Source organism: Giraffa tippelskirchi, chromosome 4 (assembly GCF_054371585.1).
Source record: "Giraffa tippelskirchi isolate mGirTip1 chromosome 4, T2T-mGirTip1v1.2.pri, whole genome shotgun sequence".
NCBI lineage: Eukaryota > Metazoa > Chordata > Mammalia > Artiodactyla > Giraffidae > Giraffa > Giraffa tippelskirchi.
The window spans coordinates 58,740,252-58,764,222 of record NC_137278.1 but is presented as its reverse complement, the minus strand read 5'-3'; the positions used below and the strand labels follow the sequence as shown (position 1 = coordinate 58,764,222).

The 23,971-nt window shown below is 52.5% G+C and overlaps 1 protein-coding gene across 5 annotated transcripts in view; it reads right to left on the bottom strand.

Moving 5' to 3' along the window:
- Positions 1-23,971, bottom strand: part of SH3RF3 (SH3 domain containing ring finger 3) — a 157,584-nt gene that overhangs the window by 38,841 nt on the left and 94,772 nt on the right. For all 5 annotated transcript variants that reach the window (XM_081593027.1, XM_081593025.1, XM_081593024.1 and 2 more), the window contains 3 exons: positions 19,664-20,017; positions 14,597-14,670; positions 654-824 (listed from right to left, as the gene is read on the bottom strand). In XM_081593027.1, coding sequence (XP_081449153.1) covers positions 654-824; positions 14,597-14,670; positions 19,664-20,017 — 599 coding nt within the window. The remainder of the gene's footprint in view (positions 1-653; positions 825-14,596; positions 14,671-19,663; positions 20,018-23,971) is intronic.

Sequence of the window (23,971 nt, the reverse complement as noted above, 5' to 3'; positions counted from 1 at the left end):
CTGCTGCTGTGAAGGTACAAGTCAGGCCGTGTCAGCGCAGGTCTGGGTGTTTACTTTGCCTGGAGTCTTATTGCCAAGAAAGCAGAAGCTGGTGGGGCAGAGAAAACAGGGGGTGGGGTGGGGGGAGTCTGTAGCAGGTCTCTGCAGGTCCTGGGCTGTGAACACAGGGCTGAGGCATCCCGGGCTCCCGGGAGTGAGGCCAACCCTAAACCAAACCTGCAGGGGACGCCCCTCTCCACTCAAACATCTGACAACCCTGGGTCACCTTGAGCTAACTGTTAAACTTGCTTTTGCCAGTTTATAAAAATAATGTAACAGTAAATTCATAAAACACAGGAAATTACAAGGAAAGAAGAAAATTAATTACTCACAATGCTCCACTCAGTAGTAATGGTTAACTTTTGGGAACATGCACTCTTTCCTTCACGTGTGTGAATGACGTGTGCTTTTTGCACACATACCCACTATACTCATACGTGTGCACACGTGCTCATGACATCCAGCCCTGGGACACGCCCCCGTGTGGTGCTCCAGCTCCTCTTGGCCACCTTTTCCCCGGGGCAGCGGGCAGTGGGCAGCAAGAAGGCAGGCAGAGCGCAGTCCCTGGTCTCCACTTGGCTGCGGCCGTAGGAGGCGGGCAGCGAGGGCCTCACCTGGAGACGGGTGTCACGTAATTGCCAGGGAACACGCCCGAGAGTCCAGTGCGCAGGGCTGTGCCCTTGAACCAGCCGTCCCGACACTTCTCCAGGACACGGTATGTGTCGCCCTTGCGCAGCTCCAGCTCGTCACTCTTCTGGGGCTTGTAGGCATAGAGTGCCAGGTACCTGTGGGCAAGAGGCGGGTGATGAGTGGTGACACGGACAGAAGGGCGCCCTTGCACACTTGGTGGGCAGCTAGGGACCAGGAGGAGCCCCTGGGGAAAGACCCCTGGAACCACAGGCTCTACACCCTTCACCACCTGGCAGACTGAACTCAGAGAGGTCCTGCCAGGACCAGATGGGGGGCCGGCTGTCTGGGTCCACTTTGTTCTCTATTCTCTGATTAATACCTGATGCTCTGGGAAAGAGAAGGCTTTAGGGAAAACGGGTGAACTACACAGCCTTGGGTGAGTTTCCTCGTTTAGTCCCACCTGCCCACTCGTCCATCCATGCAAACTGGAGGAGACCTGGAGGCCCTTTTAAAGAAAAACCAGCCCAATTAGGGACTCCTTCGATTGGTGACTAATTGAAATTCTACTTTTAAAATCAGTGACTAACTGAAATTCTACTTTCAAGATTTTTTAACAGCTTGGTGGTGTGAGCCCTAGCCGAGGGCTTAAACACTGCACTCCTCACTTGCCAGGACTCTTTGAAATGTCCTGAGCCCCTGGTGTCACCCTCAGAACCTCTGATAAGTGCTTTGCTACTTTGGGGGTTTGTGGAAGGGGTGGTTTGATCTAACAGAGAGAATAATTTCAGGCAAATACGCTGCTTGCAAGATCTGGACAGGAAAAGTGGTGGGGGCTTCACTCTAACAAAGAAACGAGATGCATTAAAACATTTTTTTTTGGCTGTAACCATGTGGCACGTAGGACCTTAGTTCCCTGACCAGGGATGGAACATGTGCTCCCTGCAATGGCAGCATGGAGTCTTAACTGCTGGACCGCCAGGGAAGTCCCAAGATGCATTTCTAAGAAGTGTCATCTCCTGGGCCTCCTATCAGGATGGGCCTGATGGGCACACTGCCCTCACTGGGCCCCAGGAGCCTCCTTCTTTGCCCCCCAGCCACCCTCCCAGCCTCCGGGACTGGGTGACTTCAGGGGCTACCTGCGCTGTCCACCTGCCCAGTAGAGCATGAAGCTGTGGACAGAGGACCATCCAAGGGAGAAGTGCTGTCCCTGCTGGAGAGAGTAGGACCTCGGGCAGCGAGCGAGAGACTCAGAGGTCCCAGTAGCCAGGGCAGCCCTCCCCTTGACATGGCATAGTCCCTCCACACACCCAGCAAGCCTCCCCCACACCCAGCACAGCACCCACTGGCACCTACTTACACAGTGGTGTCAACCCAGATTCTAAAAGTAAGACACGTGTTAGCAACTGCAGCAAAGACCCGACGAGCTGCGTGTATGTGTGTGTGCATCTGTCTAGTCTGTCTGTGATCCGGGGAGGGGCCTTCAGACGGCAGAGTGATCTTTGGGGATGAGCTGATGATCCTACTCAAAATCCTGGAATCCCCGAGCCATTCGGGGAACAAGGTTTGTGTTCACCTCTCAGCATCTTCCCATAACAGTGAGAATGAATAATCTTCAGACTGTAGGCCTTAAGGCACCCTGATTAAGCCTTTACATCAAAACAGTCTTCTTTCAAAATCCCACTCTAGAGAAACACACCATGGTTCCTAATCAGGTAAAAAGGCAGAAAACGGGCAACAGAAGTGAACTTGGCTGAAACCACCACCTGACTCCCCCAACTTGGACCAACTATGGGCCCCATTGGGTGGGGGCACCTCCCCACCTCACTCGCTTCTCTGGGACCACGGGCTCTGCTGAGCTGAGTCACGAGTGGGTCTGCACGCAGGTCTGGATTTATCTTGTGTCCTGCCTCCTATAGAGTCAGAGCAGTAGGAGGTGATGTTTCCTTTGGGTTTCAGCTGTTCATTCATTTATTAGATGCCCAGTGATCCTGGTGCCCTCAGGTGCTAACCATGCAGGGAGATAGGCTTGCTTCCAAGGACCCCTTGACCCCAAGGGATGGGGCACCCTCTTCCGTCATCAGTCAGAACTCTGTTTAGGAGGCACTGCCGTCACCTGTGGGACAGCATGCAGAGCCTGCCCCTCTCAGGTACCTGGAGTCCAGGCAGGGTAGGAAGCTAGACTCTGTTGTGGTCTTGCTGGAGCCCCACGGGAGCTCTAAGGCTGGGCTACTCACTCATTCCACAGCTGGGCAAACTGAGGCTCAAAAAGATGGAGTGTCTATGTTTATGCAGAGAGTTGGAGGCAAGTAGTTGTTCTTGGCCCCAGGGCCTGGTAAGCCCCGTGGGAAGCTGGAGTGAGGCTGGGAGCAGGGGGCCCTGAGGCCCGCTGTCTTCATCTTTGATGTGAATTCATTCTCCGAGGAGCAATCTGTCCTCTGGTCTCAACAGTTCAAGTGCAGTCTTTCCGTGTGCACTGCTGGAGGGTGGAGTGTAAACTAATCTAACTTCACCTGGCACAACCCTGCCCCCCAACCTGCTCCCTTCGATGCCTCAGGGGAAGCCAGATTGCCTTGCCAGCATTTTTCTTGCACGTGGGGCTGCTTGTCTGCCTGTGGCTCGTGCGCAGGCCCAGGATGATCTGGAGGGGCCGGCGGCTCCCAGCCCGATGTCTGCAGCTCTGTGGTCCCTGCAGTGAGCTGGTCACTCAGTCCCGGTCTGAGTGTGGCCACAGGGAAGGGTGCATCGTCTGCACCCCTTCTGCCCCCATCCCCTCGGCCACACCCACCAGCCTGGAGGGTGCCCTCGGCTGCGCTTTGGAGCTGCAGGCCGGTGCCCACAGAGCCCAGGGCCGGGAAAACCAGCTAGTGCCCGCAGGATTCCCAGTACTCCACCTGCTTCTCCCCTCCACTCCTCCTCCGCTCCCTCTCTCCTTCCAAAGGACTTCAGCTCTGCACATGCCTCCACAGAGGACACAGCGCCGGCTGCTCCAGAACTGGCCTGGGATTCATTTGTCTCGGTGGATTCACTCACAAGGCTGGTACTGATGGTACTTGGTTCAGGCAAGAGTGGGAGGTCTGGTTAACAACGCTCCCCCCACAGCCGTGTGGCCGGTAGGTGGCTCTCCTGCCCAGTGTAAGTGGCGCCCCCTCCTCCAGGCTGACACAGCCCTGGGGGCATGTCAGCCCCTTCCCCGGTGCCCTCGCCGGACAGCATGCAGTCTAGACACGCGGCAGCTGTGGCCGCCCAGCCTCTACTTGCAGCTGTGTTCCCACAAGGAGCCTGCTGGAACAGCCGCCGCTCACCACATAACTGCTCTTTTCTATGGAAGATCTTCACTTGCTGCTAATTGTCTATAGACTCTAATCAAGCAGTGATTAAAGAATTTTAGCGCCTTCATTAACTTCACACCCTTCTGCCTTCATATGACAGCTTGCTCATTTCTTCTGAAATAAGTGAGATTCTCTCCCATCCTCTGCAAAGAGCCTGCTTCTCTAGATGCCAGTGCCGCATGGACTCAGGCCAGCAAAACACGTGCCTGCTTGCCGACCTTCGATCGGCAGGATCGGCTGTGCCTGCTTGCTGGCCTTCGATCGGCTGGATCGGCTGTGCCTGCTTGCTGGCCTTCGATCGGCAGGATCGGCTGTGCCTGCTTGCTGGCCTTCGATCGGCAGGATCGGCTGTGCCTGCTTGCTGGCCTTCGATCGGCAGGATTGGCTGTGCCTGCTTGCTGGCCTTCGATCGGCAGGATCGGCTGTGCCTGCTTGCTGGCCTTCGATCGGCAGGATCGGCTGTGCCTGCTTGCTGGCCTTCGATCGGCAGGATCGGCTGTGCCTGCTTGCTGGCTTTCGATTGGCAGGATCGGCTGTGCCTGCTTGCTGGCCTTCAATCGGCAGGATCGGCTGAGCAAAGGGTTCCAGACAGCAGCACAGGACACTCTTGAACTTGTCTTTTCCCAGGAACACAGCAAACCCACAACCACATTATGGGACCACCTCCTCAGAGAGGGACCTGAACACTGGATGGACAAAGCCTCCACCACTAAGGGCAGGAAGACAACAGACAACATGGGAGACAGAGCGACGGACTCACCAGAAAACCCCTCCCCAGCTACCGCGGTCCAGTCTGAAGAGCCCCAACCCCTCAACCCTGCTCAGGAGAGACCAACCTCACAAATACTTGGCTTTGGAAACCAACAGAAAATACAAGGAAAACTACAGAAGCACCTGGAATGGGAAACGTGCTCTTGATGGGCCTGTATGCAGACTTACTCAAGCCAGAAACCAGCATAAAAATACCAGACTGAACAGCACACAGGCCACTGAGTAATGTGGTAGCATCTGCCAGGGGGCAGGAACCAGGGGGCATGTTCCCTGGGGACTGACTCCCTGGCCAGAGCCATTTCAAAAATTGCAGGCTACCTTGCTTATGCCACCCAGTGGGTACAATTTTGGAATGTTCCATCTAACTTGTCATATCTTTTTGCCTTTTCATACTGGCAAAAATATCAATAACCTCAGATATGCAGATGACATCACTCTTAAGGCAGGAAGCGAAGAGGAACTAAAAAGTCTCTTGAAGGTGAAAGAGAAGAGTGGAAAAAGCTGGCTTAAAACTCAACATTCAAAAAACGAAGATCATGGCATCAGGTCCTATCACTTCATGGCAAATAGATGGGGAAACAATAGAAACAGTGACAGCCTTCATTTTCTTGGGCTCCAAAATCACCGTGGATGGTGACTTCAGCCATGAAATTAAAAGACGCTTGCTTCTAGGAAGGAAAGCTATGACAAACCTAGACAGTGTATGAAAAAGTAGAGATATTACTTTGCCAACAAAGGTCCGTCTAGTCAAAGCTATGGTTTTTCCAGTGGTCATGTATGGGTGTGAGAGTTGGACTACAGGGAAAGCTGGGTGCCAAAGAATTGATGCTTTTGAACTGTGGTGTTGGAGAAGACTCTTGAGAGTCTTGGACTGTAAGACTTGAATCTCCTTGGAGTGCAAGAAATCAAACCAGTCAATTCTAAAGGAAATCAACTCTGAATATTCCTTGGAAGGACTGATGCTGAAGCTGAAGTTCCAATACTTTGACCACCTGATGCAAAGGGCTGACTCATTAGAAAAGGCCCTGATGCTGGGAAAGATTGAAGGCAGGAGGAGAAGGGGATGACAGAGGATGAGATGGTTGGATAGAAGCACCGACTCAATGGACATGAGTTTGAGCAAACTCCGGGAAACAGGGAAGGACAGGGAAGCCTGGTGTGTTGCAGTCTGTTAGGTCATGAAGAGTTGGATGAAACTGAATGACTGAACAACAAAATCTAACTTGTCAGCATCAGTGGGCGTGCCCTGATGAAGCCCGCCCACCCCTGCACCTAGGTGAGGTCTCACCCTGGCTGAGTGAGAACTCTGCCCACCACTGTCCAGCAGCTGCTGTGGCTGGGCCCACACACAAGCGTGCCTAAGCAATAACTACAGCCCCCCACAACAGGGGGGAACACACTGCCCACAGAGGGGACTTCGAGTGCCTGGCTCTGGTGGCCAGGCAGGCTGGTGCCTCTGGGCCCCACAGGATGTCTCGTAAACAAGGCCACTCCTCCTTCAAGACATGGAGACACAGCTGATTTACTAATACACAGACACAAACACAGAGCATCAAGCAAAATGAGGAGACAGAAGTGTATGTTGCAACTGAAAGAACAAGATCAAGCCTCAGAGAAAGAACTAAACAAAATAGAGATAAGTAAACTACCCATTAAAGAGTTAACAGTAATGGTCATAACGATGCTCACACCAAACTCAGAAGAATGGACCTAGTGGACCTAATGGACACATACAGAACAGTCCATCCAAAAGCAGCAGAATGCATATTCTTCTCAAGCATACACAGAAGGTTCTCCAGGATAAATCACATCAGTTTACAAACAGTCCTCCATGAATTTACTAAGAAAATCATATTTACAAAGGAAATCATATCGAGCATCTTCTTGACCACAATTGTGGGAAACCAGAAATTGATCAAAAGAAAAATTGGAGAAAACAAAAAAAAAATCAAAATTAGAGAACATGAATGGGCCAGTGAAAAAAAATATCAAAGAAGAAATTTTAAAAATACCTAGAAACAAATGAAAATTGAACAATGATCCAAAATCTATGATCACTGAAAAAGCAGTTCTAAGAGGGAAGTTTAAAGTGATATGAACCTACCTCAGGAAACGAAAAATCTCAACTAATAGAACCTTACACCTAAACAGAAATGATCAACAGATCAACAGAAAACAACAGAAATGATCAGTGAAATAAAGAGCTAGTTCTTTGAAAAGATAAATTCTCCAACTTCTAGCTAGGCTTATTAAGAAAAAAAAGACAACTGGCCCAAACAATAAAATCAGAAAGGAAGAAAGAAGTTATAACTGACACCACAGAAATATAAAGGATCATAAGAGACTATTGAGAACAATCATATGCCAACAACCTGGAAGAAATGAAAAGATTTTGAGAAACATATAATCTTCTAAGACTGAACAATGAAGAAATAGAAAGCATTTCCCCTAAAGTCAGGAACAAGACAAGGGTGCCCACTCTCACCAGGAGAAGGCAATGGCACCCCACTCCAGTACTCTTGCCTGGAAAAGCCCATGGATGGAGGAGCCTGGTAGGCTACAGTCCATGGGGTCACTAAGAGTCGGACACGACTGAGCGACTTCACTTTCACTTTTCACTTTCATGCATTGGAGAAGGAAATGGCAACCCACTCCAGTGTTCTTGCCTGGAGAATCCCATGGACGGCGGAGCCTGGTGGGCTGCCGTCTATGAGGTCGCATAGAGTCGGACACGACTAAAGCGACTTAGCAGCAGCAGCAGCAGCAGCCCACTCTCACCACTACTATTCAACATAGTTTTGGAAGTTTTGGCCACAGAAATCAGAGCAGAAAAAGAAATAAAAGGAATCCAGACAGCAAAAGAAGAAGTAAAACTCTCACTGTTTGCCGATGACATGATCCTCTACACAGAAAACCCTAAAGACTCCACCAGAAAATTACTAGAGCTAATCAATGAATATAGTAAAGTTGCAGGATATAAAATTAACGCACAGAAATCCCTTGCATTCCTATACACTAACAACGAGAAAACAGAAAGAGAAATTAAGGAAACAATTCCATTCACCATCGCAACGAAAAGAATAAAATACTTAGGAATATATCCACCTAAAGAAACAAAAGACCTACATATAGAAAACTATAAAACACTGGTGAAAGAAATCAAAGAGGACACAAATAGATAGAGAAATATACTGTGTTCATGGATCGGAAGAATCAATATAGTGAAAATGAGTATACTACCCAAAGCAATCTATAGATTCAATGCAATCCCTATCAAGCTACCAACGAAATTTTTCAGAGAACTAGAACAAATAATTTCACAATTTGTATGGAAATACAAAAAACCTTGAATAGCCAAAGCAATCTTGAGAAAGAAGAATGGAACTGGAGGAATCAATCTGCCTGACTTCAGGCTCTACTACAAAGCTACAGTCATCAAGACAGTATGGTACTGGCACAAGGACAGAAATATAGATCAATGGAACAAAATAGAAAGCCCAGAGATAAATCCACACACCTATGGACACCTTATCTTCAACAAAGGAGGCAAAAGTTTACAATGGAGAAAAGACAATTTCTTTAACAAATGGTGCTGGAAAACTGGTCAACCACTTGTAAAACAATGAAACTAGGACACTTTCTAACACCATACACAAAAATAAACTCAAAATGGATTAAAGATCTAAACATAAGACCAGAAACTATAAAACTCCTAGAGGAAAACATAGGCAAAACACTCTCTGACATAAACCACAGTAGGATCCTCTATGACCCACCTCCCAGAATATTGGAAATAAAAGCAAAAATAAACAAATGGGATCTAATTAAAATTAAAAGCTTTTGCACAACAAAGGAAACTATAAGCAAGGTGAAAAGACAGCCTTCAGAATGGGAGAAAATAATAACAAACAAAGCAACGGACAAACAATTAATCTCAAAAATATACAAGCAACTCCTGCAGCTGAATTCCAGAAAAATAAATGACCCAATCCAAAAGTGGGCCAAAGAACTAAACAGACACTTCTCCAAAGAAGACATACAGATGGCTAACAAACACATGAAAAGATGCTCAACATCATTCATTATCAGAGAAATGCAAATCAAAACCACAATGAGGTACCATTTCACGCCAGTCAGAATGGCTGCTATCCAAAAGTCTACAAGCAATAAATGCTGGAGAGGGTGTGGAGAAAAGGGAACCCTCTTACACTGTTGGTGGGAATGCAAACTAGTACAGCCACTATGGAGAACAGTGTGGAGATTCCTCAAAAAACTGGAAATAGAACTGCCATATGACCCAGAAATACCACTGCTGGGCATACACACTGAGGAAACCAGAATTGAAAGAGACACGTGTACCCCAAATGTTCATCGCAGCACTGTTTATAATAGCCAGGACATGGAAGCAGCCTAGATGTCCATCAGCAGACAAATGGATAAGGAAGCTGTGGTACATATACACAATGGAATATTACTCGGCCATTAAAAAGAATACATTCGAATCAGTTCTAATGAGGTGGATGAAACTGGAGCCTATTATACAGAGTGAAGTAAGCCAGAAAGAAAAACACCAATACAGTATACTAACACATAAATATGGAATTTAGTAAATTGGTAAAGATAACCCTATATGCGAGACAACAAAAGAGACACAGATATATAGAACAGTATTATGGACTCTATGAGAGAGGGCGAGGGCGGGATGATATGGGAGAATGGCATTGAAGCATGTAAATTATCGTATGTGAAATGAATCGCCAGTCCAGGTTCGATGCATGATACAGGGTGCTCGGGGCTGGTGCACCAGGATGATCCAGAGGGATGGGATAGGGAGGGAAGTGGGAGGGGGGTTTCGGAAGGGGAACACATGTACACCCATGGTGGATTCATGTCAATGTATGGCAAAACAAATACAATATTGTAAATTTAAAAAATAGATAAATAAACTAATTTAAAAAAAGAAAAAAAAAAAAGAAAATCTGAACGGACTGATTACAAGTTAGCAGACTAAGTTAGGGATCAAAATTCTCCCAAGTAAAATAAACAGTTTTACAGTCAGCAAAAACAAGACCTGGAGCTGGCTAAGATTATTAGCTCCTTATTGCAAAAGTCAGGCTTAAACTGAAGAAAGTAGGGAAAACCACTAGGCCATTCAGCTATGACCTAAATCAAATCCCTTATGATTATACAGTGGGGGTGACGAACAGATTCAAGTGATTAGATCTGGTAGACAGTGTGCCTGAAGAACTATGGATGGAGAGGTTCATAACATTGTGCAGGAGGCAGTGATCAAAACCATCCCAAAGAAGAAGAAATGCAAGAAGGCAAAGTGATTGGCTACAGAGGCTTTACAAATTGTTGATGAAAGAAGAGAAGTAAAAGTCAAGGGATAATAGGAAAGATATACCCAAATGAATGCAGAGTTCCAGAGAATAGCATGGAGAGATAAGAAGGCCTTCTTAAATGAACAATGCAAAGAAACAGAAGAAAAACAATCAAATGGGAAAGATTAGAGATCTCTTCAAGAAAACTGGAGATATAAAGGGAACATTTCATACAAGGATGGGCATAACAAAGGACAGAAATTGCAAGGACTTAACAGAAGCAGAAGAGATTAAGAAGAGGTGGCAAGAATACACAGAAGAACTATACAAAAAAGATCTTAATGACCCAGATAACCATGATGGTGTCACTCACTTAAAGGCAGATATCCTGGAGTGTTAAGTCAAGAGGGCCTTAGAAAGCATTACTACAAACAAAGCTAGTGGAGGTGATGGAATTTCAGCTGAGCTATTTCAAATCCTAAAAGATGATGCTGTTAAAGTGCCGCACTCAATATGTCAGCAAATTTGGAAAACTCAGCAGTGGCCACAGGACTGGAAAAGGTCAGTTTTCATTCCAATCCCAAAGAAGGGCAATGCCAAAGAATGTTCAAGCTACCATATAAGTGTGCTCATTTCACATGTTAGTAAGTTTATGCTCAAAATCCTTCAAGGTAGGCATTAGCAGTACGTGAACCAAGAACTTTCAGATGTACAAGCTGGGTTTAGAAAAGGCAGAGGAACAAGAGATCTAATCGCCAACATTCCTTGGATCGTAGAGAAAGCAAGGGAATTCCAGAAAAACATCTGCTTCATTGACTGTACTAAAGCCTCTGAGTATGTGGATCACAACAAACTGTGGAAAATTCCTAAAGAGATGGGAGTACCTGGGAGTACCTGTCTCCTGAGAAACCTGTATACAGGTCAAGAAGCTACACTTAGAACCAGACATGGAACAACTGACTGGTTCAAAATTGGGAAAACAGTATAACAAGGCTGTATATTGTCACCCTGCTCATTTAACTTCTACACAGACTACCTCATGCGAAACGCTGGGCTGGATGAAGCACAAGCTAGAATCAAGATTTCCAGGAGAAATATCAACAACCTCAGATAGGCAGATGATACCACTCTAAAGGCAGAAAGCGAAGAGGAAAAGAGCCTCTTGATGAGAGTGAAAGAGGAGAGCGAAAAAGCTGACTTAAAACTCAACATTCAAAAATCTAAGACCATGGCATCTGGTCTCATCACTTCATGGCAAATAGAAGGGGAAAAAATGGACGCAGTGACAGATTTTCTCTTCTTGGGCTCCAAAATCACTGGAGATGGTGACTGCAGCCATGAAACTAAAAGACACTTGCTCCTTGGGAGGAAAGCTATGACAAACCTAGACAGCGTATTAAAAAGCAGAGACATCACTTTGATGACAAAGGTCCATATGGACGGAGGAGCCTGGTAGGCTACAGTCCATGGGGTCGCTAAGAGGCGGACACAACTGAGGAACTTCACTTTCACTTTTCCCTTTCACACACTGGAGAAGGAAATGGCAACCCACTCCAGTATTCTTGCCTGGAGAATCCCAGGGTCGGCGGAGCCTGGTGGGCTGCCATCTATGGGGTTGCACAGAGTCGGACACGACTGAAGCGACTTAGCAGCAGCGGCAGTCACGTACAGATGTTGAGAGTTGGACCATAAAGAAGGTGAGAGCTGAAGAATTGATGCTTTCCAATTATAGTACTGGAGAAGACTCTTGACAGTTCCTTGAACTGCAAGGAAATCAAACCAGTCAATCCTACAGGAAATCAACCCTGAATATTCACTGGGAGGACCAATGCTGAAGCTCCAATATTTTGGCCTTCTGATGAGAAGAGCCGACTCATTAGAAAAGACCCTGATGCTGGGAAAGACTGAGGGCAAAAGAAGAAGGGGACAGCAGAGGATGAGATGGTTAGATAACATCATCAATTCAAAGGACATGAGTTTGAGCAAACTTCAGGAGATAATTTAGGACAGGGAAGCCTAGTGTGCTGCAGTCCATAGGGTTGCAAAGAGTCAGAAATGACTTAGTGACTGAAAAACACCAACAACAAAACATAATACTCAACAGTGAGAAGCTAAAAGCATTTCCTCTAAGATCAGGAACAACCCAAGGAAGCCCACTCTTGCCACTTTGTTTCAACATAATACTGGACGTCCTAATCATAGCAATCAGACAAGAAAAAGAAAAAGAAATCCACACGGGAAAAGAAGAAGTAAAACTGTCACTGTTTGCAGATTACATGATACTACACATAGAAAATCCAGAAGATGCCACCAAAAAACTACTAGAAATCTTCAATGAATTTAATAAAGTTGCAGCATATGATATTAATATATAGAAATCTAGCAACAAACTATCCAAAAGAAAAACGAAGAAAACAATCCCATTCACAACTGCATCAAAAAGAATAAAATATCTAGGAATCAATTTAACCAAGGAGGTGAAAACAATGAAAACTATAAGACACTGATGAAAGAAACTGAAGAAGACACAATAAGTGGAACGATATTTTGTGCTCAAGGATTAGAACAGTAAATATTGTTAAAATGTTCATACCACCCAAGACAGTCTATAGGTTCAATGCAGTCCCTATGAAAATTTCAATGGCATTTTTCATAGAACTAAAACAAATAATTCTAAAATTTGCATGAAATCACAAAAGACATCAAAGATCCAAAGAAACCCTGAGAAAAGAACAAAGCTGTATTTCAAAAGATAGAGCTACCGGAGGCCCACATTAAGGTGCAATAGCCAGTTAAACTCATGCGGGCCACCATCCAGGTGACGACCACCATGACCAGCAGACACATTCCTGCCAAAATGCTCATTATCCTCTGAAAGATGGATCGGACTCCCTTCTGTCAGCTAAATGAAGATCTCCACCCAAACAGGGACAGCCATGCTCTGGGGTGAGGCAGAGGGAGTGGGCAGGGGGCTGAGGACCACACTGACCCCTCATGCCCCAGGGCAGAGAGGGGTCTGGGGGAGAAATAAGTCCCTACATACTCTGCCCCAAACTTAAGCTCCCTGTGATACGGAGGGTCCTTAGGTGGCTGAGGCCTCCAGAATGTTCTGATGGCTCTCCGGGGTGACACTCCTGGAACTGGTTACCTTCTGGGGTCCGAGGCAGAGCCGCCTCCTTGGGTGGCTGACTGGGGCACAAGAGCAGGGGGTGGGCTGCCACCAGGACCCTCAGCGTCCAGCAGGGGAGGACTGGCTGTCTTTGAACGAGGGAACAGCTCCTGAGAGCCTGCATACCAGGCACCTTGTTGGGGATGCCAAGACGAAACCCCTGGGCTTGTCCTTGAAGAGCTCTCCTGTCCCGCCTCGCACTCGGGGAGTGACAGGAGCCCCACTGTCTTCCATAGAACAGGCTGCTTCCTCAGAAAAGGGTCTGGCACCCAGTTTTCAAGAACGAGACGATTGCCCGGCCTGCCCCGGTGCCCCATCCCCAGGCTGAAGCAGAGGTCTGGCTGGAAGGGGGTGCCTCCTGTCCAGTGTTGTCCTGAATTTCGCCCTTAAGACTCTAGACAGCACCTACTAACCTGCGTCCCCTCAGGAAGCTGTGTAAAAGGGGCGGGTTCCCAGGCCCTTGGTTGGGTGCGTTGTGGCAAGAACCCAGTTTCCGCACAGAACGAGCAGGTAAGGGAGGCGTTTGGGGATTCCCATCTACCGCCAGAAGAGGGCGCGCGTCGGGACTGGACTCTGCGGAGAAGCCGAGCCTGCACAGCGCTAGGACGCAGTCGCCTGCTGGGAATCCTACCTAAGATAGGCAGGCTGCACGGAGCAGGCCTCGCGCGCTAGAGACCCTCAGTGTTCCGCAGCGACACAGGCTCTGCGAGTCCCTCTGGCCGTTCTGGACCCTTGGGAGCTTTCCACCCTGCCACGTTGTTTGCCAGATTCACATTCTCCACCTTAAATGTTCGTTCAAGTAGCTGAACAGCAGTTACTTGACAACAGCCGGCAAGGTGCTCTTCAGAATGCTCTTAAAAGGCGATGTTAAATGACACATCTTTTAGAAGCTGTCATTTAACAAGAGCAGATTCTCTTAACAGACAAACATCTCACTTCCCAGCAGCGTTCATCTGGCTCGATTTGGGGATGACGAGCAGCTCCTTCTGGGGAGTGGGACGGCTGGAGGCTGCGTCCGGGCTGTTGGTGGCACCTGCTTCTCTGGCCATCCTCTGCCCCGTGGGGCCCATGCCCACCTCCTCAGGGGCCTCTGGGGCCCTTTCCTGAGTGATCAGTGGGTGTCATCAAATGTCTGGACCACCCTCCTGCTCTTACCCAATGTTGGAGAAGCAGAGACACTGATGAACCTGCCAACCTGCTCTCCAAGCTGCCCCATCAGCAGTCCTGAGAGCACAGAACCAAGTGCGTGACACACTAGAAAACTCCACATGGACACGCTAGTAGGGTGGGGGGAGGACTGAAAGCTGGGGCCCCAACACATAACGGCAGCTCACACGTTGAGAGGCAGCTGGACTCTGGGAGCTGTGCCCTGCTGTTCGGTCGCTGGGGTGGATCCGGTTGAGGAGTCCTGGAAACAGACAAGAGGACACAGTGAGTGGACTGCAGGCTCCCGGGGGAGCCTGGCGGCCAGTGACCCCTGTCCCTCCCACAGCAGTTCAGGAAACCACTCCTGCCCATGTCTGGTTGGACAGCAGGTGCAGCATTCAACGTGCAAGGAGATGTGGGGTAGGGGAGAGGGCTGTCTTTATTCTCAGGGCTTGAATTAGTTACTCCTGTGTTTGTCCAAGAAAAGCCAGACAAAACTTTTCATGCTTCAAGATTTAAGCTTATTTAAAACCAAATCCCTGAGCGCTAAGGAAAACCAGTCCTTCCACAGTGAACACAGTGGCTAGAGCGGACAGGATGTGAAACATGGTGTCTCGCCTCACCAGGCATGCAAAGCCTCAAGGGTCCACTCTGGGAGATGACGGAGGGACGGCCCTTAGCAGGTGATTCTTGCCGAGTGCCAGGCACACGGTGAGCTGCTGAGGGGCTGGCTGAGGCAGAAGGAGCCAATCTACCGGGTTTGCTACAGCAGCTCCAGGAAACTCAACAGGGGAGGACCCCGGGGGTCGGTCTTCTTGCTTCTCGTTGACTCTGACCCTCTGCACTCCTCTCAGAAGGACCCTGTGGTTACAATGGCCCAGAGGGTCCAGGACTGTCTCTTAGCTCCATTTCCTGGTCTCCTGCCAAGGGAGGCAACACACTCACGGGTTCTGGGGATCAAGAGTGGACATATTTGGGGCCATCATTCCCCCTCTAGCAATAGGACAAGTGGAGTCAGGTGAGGAACGGCGTGCAAGACAAGGAGCATTGCGTCTCCGTCCTTAGTGACTGGCAGGACAGAGACACTGAATGAAGGGAGTGGGGAGTGTGAGACCTGGGGGAGGTCACAGGCTGGGCACTGGACACAGTGAGTCTGATGTGCTTGGATCCTGAGGATGAGGCAGCTGGAGGCTGACCAGGGGCTGGGGAGTGGGGGCATGGCCTGGACATGTGCGTTCAGGATCAGCACAGGGTCCCTGAGCCCTGAGCTCTCCAGCCTGTGACCCTAGGCGCATTATACCCTCGGGCCCTGACTTCTGCCCCGACCACAGCTCAGCGACAGGGACGGGGTGCACCCCACTCAGAACAGCTGAGCACCAGACAAGACTGTGAAGCCTGGTCCCCAACAATCAAGCAGTGAAGACAGGGCCTGGAGGGATGAGGAAATGGCCATCGAGGGGCCTCATCTTCCAGGTGAGTTGGAATATTAGACACAGTAATTCACAGCTGCGAGCAAGGAAATGCTGGCCTCATTCTTTCTGCAGCCACTGGAGGTCAGAGGTGAAGATTCAGCCTCGAGAAAGGGCGGAGGAAGGACAGAGGCTGACCCGAGACTCTGTCTGCTCACCAGCACACCCCACACGACAGGGAGAAGGACCTGTGGCGTGGACAGCTGCGTGGACCACACTGAATGGGACTGGATGAGGGAGCTGGACACCCAGGTTTAGCTTGTTTCTATAAAAGACAGTGTGCTTCCATTGGGAAATTTACATACAGATGATAAAGCGGGTACTTACGGAGCTAGGATTTGAGTTAATTTTCTAAAAATTGTTCAGGTTTTCCATCATTTTACTATCAACAGTGAGTGGTTGGCAGCCGAGGACACAGGCTCAGCGAAGGAGGACGCAGCCACATATATGGCGGCCCCTCCAGGAGCCTGGGAGGCAGGCCTGTGCTAACCCCAGGGGAGACAGGGCATCAGGATTAAGGGCTCGGAAGCACCAGGCATCCCACGTGGCCCCAAGTCATGGCAGCTCACCCCGGAGGACGGCGCTGACCAGAGGCGCAGAAAGTCTGTCTGAGGTCGTTCAGTGCAGTCCCATGCCCTCCGCTGTGACCACGTGGAACAGGCTTCCCATCGGGTCTGGGGCCTGTCTCCTAGCTGAGGGCAGGAAGCTGATTCTGCTTTGATTTTTAATGACTGATTTTTAAATGATTCTGGGCCTGAAGGAATTAGCGAGGGCTTGGTAGGAGTGAGGGAACTGGGCAGGGATGAAGGAAGGAAGGAGCCGGCTCCAGCGCTTTCAGATAAAAATTATTGGGAACGCAGCCCTGGGACAGGCTTCCTGCCTCCGGGTAACGGCTCGCCTCCCCTCCTCCGCCCGGCCCCGCCTCCCCCCCCTCCGCCCGGCCCCGCCTCCCCCCCCTCCGCCCGGCCCCGCCTCCCCCCCCTCCGCCCGGCCCCGCCTCCCCCCCCTCCGCCCGGCCCCGCCTCCCCCCCCTCCGCCCGGCCCCGCCTCCCCCCCCTCCGCCCGGCCCCGCCTCCCCCCCCTCCGCCCGGCCCCGCCTCCCCCCCCTCCGCCCGGCCCCGCCTCCCCCCTCCGCCCGGCCCCGCCCCCGCCCCGCCTCCCCTCCGCCCGGCCCCGCCCCTGCCCGCCTCCCCCTCCGCCCGGCCCCGCCTCCCGCCCCCGCCCCGCCCCGCCTCTCCCCGTCCGGCCCCGCCTCCCCCGCCCCCCCGCCCGGCCCCGCCTCCCCCCACCCCTCTCCCGGCCCCGCCTTCCCTCCGCCCGGCCCCCCTCCCCCCCTCCCCCGCCCTCCCTTCTCCCTGGCCCCGCCCACCCAACTTCCAGGCCCCGCCCTCCCCCCTGCCGGCCCCTCCTTCCCGACCCAGCCCTGTGCCTGCCTGACCCATTGCGGGAAGGTGTCTGCTGAGATGAGGCGGAATATATTCGGTATACTCCTAATGGCCGCGTGCTGCGCCTCAGCCCAGGAGGCTAGCACAGCCCGACCAGGAGAGCCGCCAGCAGGGTGAGGACGTGGGTAGCACTGTCCTCCGGGCCACTAACCACGGCCGACCCCAGTGACCCATCTGGCCTCGTTCAGCAGTGATTCTAAACCGTCTGGTTGTTACCAGACGCGGAGGCCGTACCGCGGCGTTTCCCCGGGCCCCTGAGGAGTAGCCAGGAACCAGGCCTTTAATTTCCCACTGGGATTAATAAAAGGGAAAACGGTCTGTGGGTTGGTGGACTGCACCCCTGCTGAAAGAGGCTCCAAGTCACTTTCCTTGATGCAGACCAAGACCCTAAGAAGAAACATCTCATTTTCATTTTAGTATGTGTCCAGAAAACACAAAACACTGTCATCACCCTGAGGAACTGGGAAATGGGCACGTTCACTCATCACTTGCTACCACCCTGGAATGCAGGGTGTAAAAGTTTCTCAGGAACGTGCTTCCCAAATAAAACTTCAGAATAAAACGTTTACAGCCAAACTCTTTGCTTAGTTCCAAGAAGAACAGCCAACAGCCTGCAGGGCCAGGGTGACTGGAGGCAGGGTCTGGCTGGTGAGCCCGGCTGGGCAGAGCCTGGCCTGGACTGGCCAAGCTCGCACCGGCAGCTAGAGGTCAGAGGCCGAGGATCTGAAGGAAACTGTCTGTCCTGGGAGAAGGAGCCATCGTGCTATGCCAACAGAATATCCACAGTTCTCTCCATTGGCCCTGGGAAAGCTGGCTGGCCATGCAAGACAGAGGCCAACGGGAGGCCAAGCTCACCTCAAGTGGCTCCACTCACACTCTACCTGAAGGGGCCCTGACAGGCCCACAGACTCTCAACGCAGCCCTGAGCCTCCGGCTCCAGGTCCGCTTGGGTCCACAGACCCACCCGAGGTCACGTCTGGCTGCTGCTGCCCCTGCCTTGGTCAACAAGATTCTCCTGGCTCACGGGGGGAGGGAAGCTGCAATCGAGACCATGAGGTCACAGGCTCCAAAAGGCCGAAAAGCTGGCCAACCTGCTTGAGTGCCGTCTGCTGTGAGAGGACACACCTCCAGCCCCTGCCTTCATCCTGCTGGGCCACAGCCGGGCCAAGAGCTGGACAGGCCTCCCCGGGTCACTCTGAAAGGCAGGGGCCCCTAAAGTGGAGAGCTTGGGAACCATTCAGTCCGGGGCTGAAAATTGCAAAGCGCTAATGAGCTGGGATGAGGGAGGCAGTTACAGGACTACTTCTGACCTGTCAGGCGTCATGAGGTTTGACTCTGAGTCAACGGTGAGGCCTTTTTCCACCAAGAGGCGTCCACCACCCATGACCACCGCCCACGAGCACCGCCCACACTGGCGCCTGCCATTCACAGTCCTGTGAGTGAGTGCGCAGTCGTGTCCAACTCTTTGCGACCAATGGACTGTAGCCCACCAGGCTCCTCTGCCCATGGGATCTCCCAGGCAAGCATACTGGAGTGGGTTGCCATTTTCTTCACCAGAGGATCTTCTGACCCAGGGATGGAACCCCTGCCTCCTGTGTTTCCTGCATTGGCAGGTGATTCTTCACTGCTGAGCCACCAGGGAAACCCTGCAGCCCTGCCAGCCTGCCCTTAACTCACAATGCTCGCAACCCTTTCTCCTCCCAACAGCTGAGTGACAAGGGTCCAGAGATGGGCGCAGCTGCTTCCCTTGACCTCTCACCCCTCCTGATGGCCTCACTGAGGGCCCGAGCCTGGTCACAATGTTTGCTTCCAGTGTAACTGTAGGAACACGGGTCCCAGGACCTGGTCATCTCTGCTGCTGACCCCAACACCTTGTCTCTTGATGGACTGGCCTTTTGTGCAGCAAGCAGAACCAGTCTGGCTCTGCTAGTTGGCTGCAAGCAAAGCAAATCCCCTTGACTTCCCTGGTAGATGGAGCTGGTGCCTCATCCCACACAGACGCGCTCCGTAGACACGTGGTTACAGGAAGCACATTGGCCAGGCTCACGAGATGCTGAAGACACAGGAGCGCTAATCCAGGCTTTCTCCTGTGTCAGAGGGCTCAGGGGGCTGGGACTGCACCTTCAGAGTCTGTCTTGGGCCCCTGAGAAGCCTCTCATGTCCACGAGGGCCATGTAAGTGCTGTGGTTGAGATGGAGACTCAGCTCCGCCAGGGCTTGGGGGCCCTGAGGCTGGGACCCCAAAAGGCGCAGGTGCCTGGCCTTCTCATGCCTGCCCAGGGACCAGGGAAGGTGGTGAGTGGCGCTGAGGGGGGCCCCAAGACACAAGCCCATGGCATTACCTGGGCAGGAGCACTGCGGGACAGGTGCGCCAGGTCCCCGATCCTGGCTGCGGCCCGGGGGTCGCTGGAGCTGATGAGTACAGGGGCGCTGATCTCCATGGAGCGCCTGTGGCCGCTGGCCTGGGTGGACTTGTGTGTCACGCTGAGCGCCGTGAAGGAGTGCCGCTTCTTGGCGTTCTTCTTGCTGTCCACACGCCGCTGGAAGGCGCTGACCGCCCCCGTGCTGCCAGAAGTGGGACCCGGGGCCACGCTGGCCACTGCACCGGCATCAGAGGGCAGGGAGGCAAGGCAGCCAGACGCTGAGGCCAAGCCCAGCTTGTCCATCTCCATCAGCTGCTTGGCGGAATCATTGAGCTAAGGAGAGAGGAAGTGGAGGTGTCAGTGAGCAGTAGCTGCACCCCACGTCCAGCCTTCTGCTCACGCCTCAAAGCCGCCAGTGTGTTTGAGGTGCTGGAACCTTCCAACAGCATGTCCAGTAGGAACAGTGTTGAGGAAACACAGTAAAGGCCAGGGTGGCATCTGGGCACCTGATTGAAGAGCTGTGTTTTCAGGGGTCTGCTCCCTTTTCTCCACTGTGGCCGAGCTGTGCTGCCTGGAAAACACCCAGAGGGTGGGGGGAGTGCCCCCACGTGCTCCCCACCTTGTGGGCCAGCAGGACACACCACCCCCGTCCACACCCCCTGCATGCGGCCTCAGGCTGCAGCAGAGCCCTGTCCCCGCAGTCTGGGGAGGGGATGCAGAACAAAGGACCCCTGGAACAGGAAACACCTGTACCAGGTAGAGGGCAGGGCCCAAGGGGAGCACAAGCAGAGCCCAGGCCGTGAGCTCAGGGCCGCGGTGGGGCACCGTACCAGGGGCCGGTGCGAAGAAGGGTTGCAAGCCTTTGCTGCTAGATTTGCGCAGTGAAGGGAAGGGATGGTGCGTCCACAGGCCAAGCTGACAGATCGCAGGCGCTGGAGTCCAGCCGCTCCGGATGGCTCAGGCACAGGGCTGTCTGCATTTCCACTGCAAACACCCATCCTTCACGGGGTTGGGGATGGGGTCGTACAATTCACTCCAGGCCCCAAAACCTGCGATCTAAATCCAGGATCATTTCCTCTGAAATGCTGCCTTCACTGAGGCTCAGCTGTTTTGCTCTATTTTAAGGTTTTACTCATTTGCTCCCCCTACAGTGCTGAGTCCTCTCCCCCTTCTTTGGGGGCCCTCTGACCCTGGAGGCCAGCCTCCTGTACCCCCTGTTCTTCACCCAACTGTGGGGCCACCCAAAGAGCAGAAGCATGGGCACCAGAACCTGGTCTAAACTACCCACCCTGTGCCTCTACGTGGCAGGTTTCTGTACGGATAAATAACGGCACCGACGCCACCGCTGGGCTCAACTCCCCCTTGGCCCCAGAGCAGCAGCGCTGTAGCCCCCTCACTCAGTCCCAGGGACCCTATGGAGTCAGTGTCAGAGACCACAGTTTCAGGACCAGGAAATCCAGGGAAGGACAAGGCAGGTGTGTGCACGCCCAGAGCACATGCACACACAGCAGGACCAGGTACACCCTGGCCCCATGGTCACGCCGGCCACTCAGCTACACAATCAGCAGCCCACCACATGTCTGCCCCAGGCTGACACATCCACCACCCTGTCCCCACAAGGAGAGCTGGGCTTCAGGGTGCCCTGAGTGCCTCCACGGGTGCTTAAAGGAGGACAAGCCGAAGTCCACTGAAGAAGACGGTCTCTACAAACCGCAGGGAGAGTGACAAATGCTGCTTCCTGGTGGTGAAGCTTCTACATTTCCTCCCACTCCTGCTGCAGGCGAGGGGACCCCAGAGAAGCACCCTCCAGATACAGAAAAATGGTTCGGCCTCATCCTATTCACCGAGTCTTTGTTCTGTGACAACGGCAGAGGGGTCTGGCCTGTCCAGGGGACAGAGGAAGGTCATGTGGTAGGGGTGGGGGCGGGGGCGCGGTGAGGAGGGGGTAAGGCTGGCAGATCCCTTGGACCTGTGGGCTGCAGAGAGGAGCCTGGATTTATTCTGAAAGTAATGCCACCCCCCCACACACCCTGCCCAGGGACATAGGCAGGAGTGAGGCCTGAGTCACCTTTGTAGAGATGGTCCTGTCCGTGTGTGACAATGGAGCATGGGGAGGTGACAGCGGGTGGAGGGTCGGCTGGGAGATGGTGACAGATGGCAGGGCTGCTCTGGGAGAGCTGACACCCAGCACAGCTGAAAACTTTTCCTCTGAAAGTTTCTCTTTACATTCGCTTTATGCTATCAACTCCCGGTAGCAAAGTTAGAAATGAATGACATGGTTGGGCATAGGGGTCAGTGGCCAGAGGGAGAAGGGCTGTTCCTGGGGCAGGGAGAGGGTCTGGAGTCACCTACTTCTGATGTGTGGAGCAAACTCTGGAGTCCCAAGAGTGAGCAGACTGGCCTCCCATGGCCCCTGCCCTCTCCCCATGCCTCCCCACTGGGCCTGCTGGGTCACTCTGGCCCCACAGTCCCTCAGCCACAGGCAGTGGGGGCTGGCCCCTCACCCTTCCTCCTGCCCCCAAGGTGGCTTCTCTGCGGGGCCCTCTGAGCAGGAGAGTTACAGTTCCTCCCCTAGCCTCCTCCCACTTCCAGCTCCATGTCCTCCATGGAGGACACAATGCCTCTAGACTTCACCTTCTCTCCATCTGTGTCTCTTCCCACGAGAACCTGGGTTTCAAGATGACTCTCCCAGGGCCTGGCACACAGCAGTCGCTCAATAAACGAGAGGCAGCTCGGATGGCCACGTGCCGAAAACCGCTCTTTTGGTCCAGGGCTCAGACGTGCCAGCAGACTCAGAGGCATGGAGTCCTCAACAGCTTCACACTTAGCTCCTAACTGCTCTCACTTTGAGGCTTTGGAATAAACAAAAGCCACAGAGGAGAGCTCTGAGCCTCTCTGAGTGGGCGCAGCCCAAATTAGCTGTGTTTCTTCTCTGCAGTAACTGATGGCATTGCAGCAGTTGCAGACAGTGGACCGAGCACACGCATGGGTCAGGTCATCGGGGACACACAGCCTCTCTTCCACGCAGAAGTGCTGCCAAAGTGAGCAGGAGGAATATGACGACGGGAGGGGTTTCTCCAAGTGGCCCAGAGGGTTAATCTCAGAAGTAATTCCTGGTCAAGTCTTAGAATGAATGTGGAGGCAGCAGAAACTGCAGGGCCATCTCCCCACAAACGCTCTCAGCTCTGGAGGCAAGAAACCCGGGACCTGTGACCCTTTCCAGCTGCACAGTCAGCCAAGCCATTCCTTCTGCACTGAACACAGCCTGAACCTCAGCCAAGTCCTGCTCTGTTGTCACCTTATAAACGCCTAGAGTCACATCTCTCCATGCCAAGTCCACTTTCACCCTCACCAAGGAGGCCCACCCAAGGGGCAGGTGACCCCATATCCACGGCCAAGGTCCACCCTTGGGGCCACATGGAATCTGCAAAAGAGCCTTTTCCCCAACTTATTTCTCAGACACGGGTCCACCCAGACCCACTGTCAGGCTTGGGGCTGAGGCTGGGCTTTCTGGGCGACTTTGATGCTCACTGAAGTTTCTGAGTCACTGACTGGATGGGACGAGTCGGGGTGGGAGGAGGGAAGTCAAGCAAAGACACCTGTTGAACCATGGCCGAGGGGAGAGCAAGTGGGAGGGTGCCTAGGGCAGCTTGAGGCGGGGGGTTGCTGAGGAGCCTGTGTCCCTGAGCAGAATGCAGAAGAGTAGACGGCAGCTGAGGACACAGAGATTCTGAGCCAGGGGGCATCCAGTGGGGGGAGCTCAGTTGGCTGAAAAATGGTCCCATCCTCACGTGTCTGGTTTGCAGGGTCACTGCTGCCCATGTGGGGGACATGCAATGGGAAGGGGGGAAAGCCGCTGGCACCTGAGCAGAAACGGCCAATGCAGCACAGCCAGCGGCCAACCCCACGGCCATCCCCATGCTAGGCGGGCTAAGGCCCCAGGAGAGGCGTGGGCCCCACAGGCAGCCATGCTGGGCTTCTTCCTGCATTTCAGCCCCAGGTTGCCACACTGTCATCCTTCTGGTCCCTGGAAGATGGACATTCACTCATGGTAGTGCCTCTGCATTCTTCTGGGCCCTCCTGCAGCTGGACCACTCAGGCTGTGGGTGGGGCCCCTCACAGAGGCTCCAGGGAGGCTGGGTGCACAAGGCCCAGAGGGACTGGTCTCACAGGACTTGCCAGGTCCCTGTGCGCTAATGAGCAGGCACGCTGAAAGGGTCCCAGCTAAGACCTCAGTGATGGTTGGTGGCTTAGTCCTTATATAATAGTTTGATGTCTATGAAACAC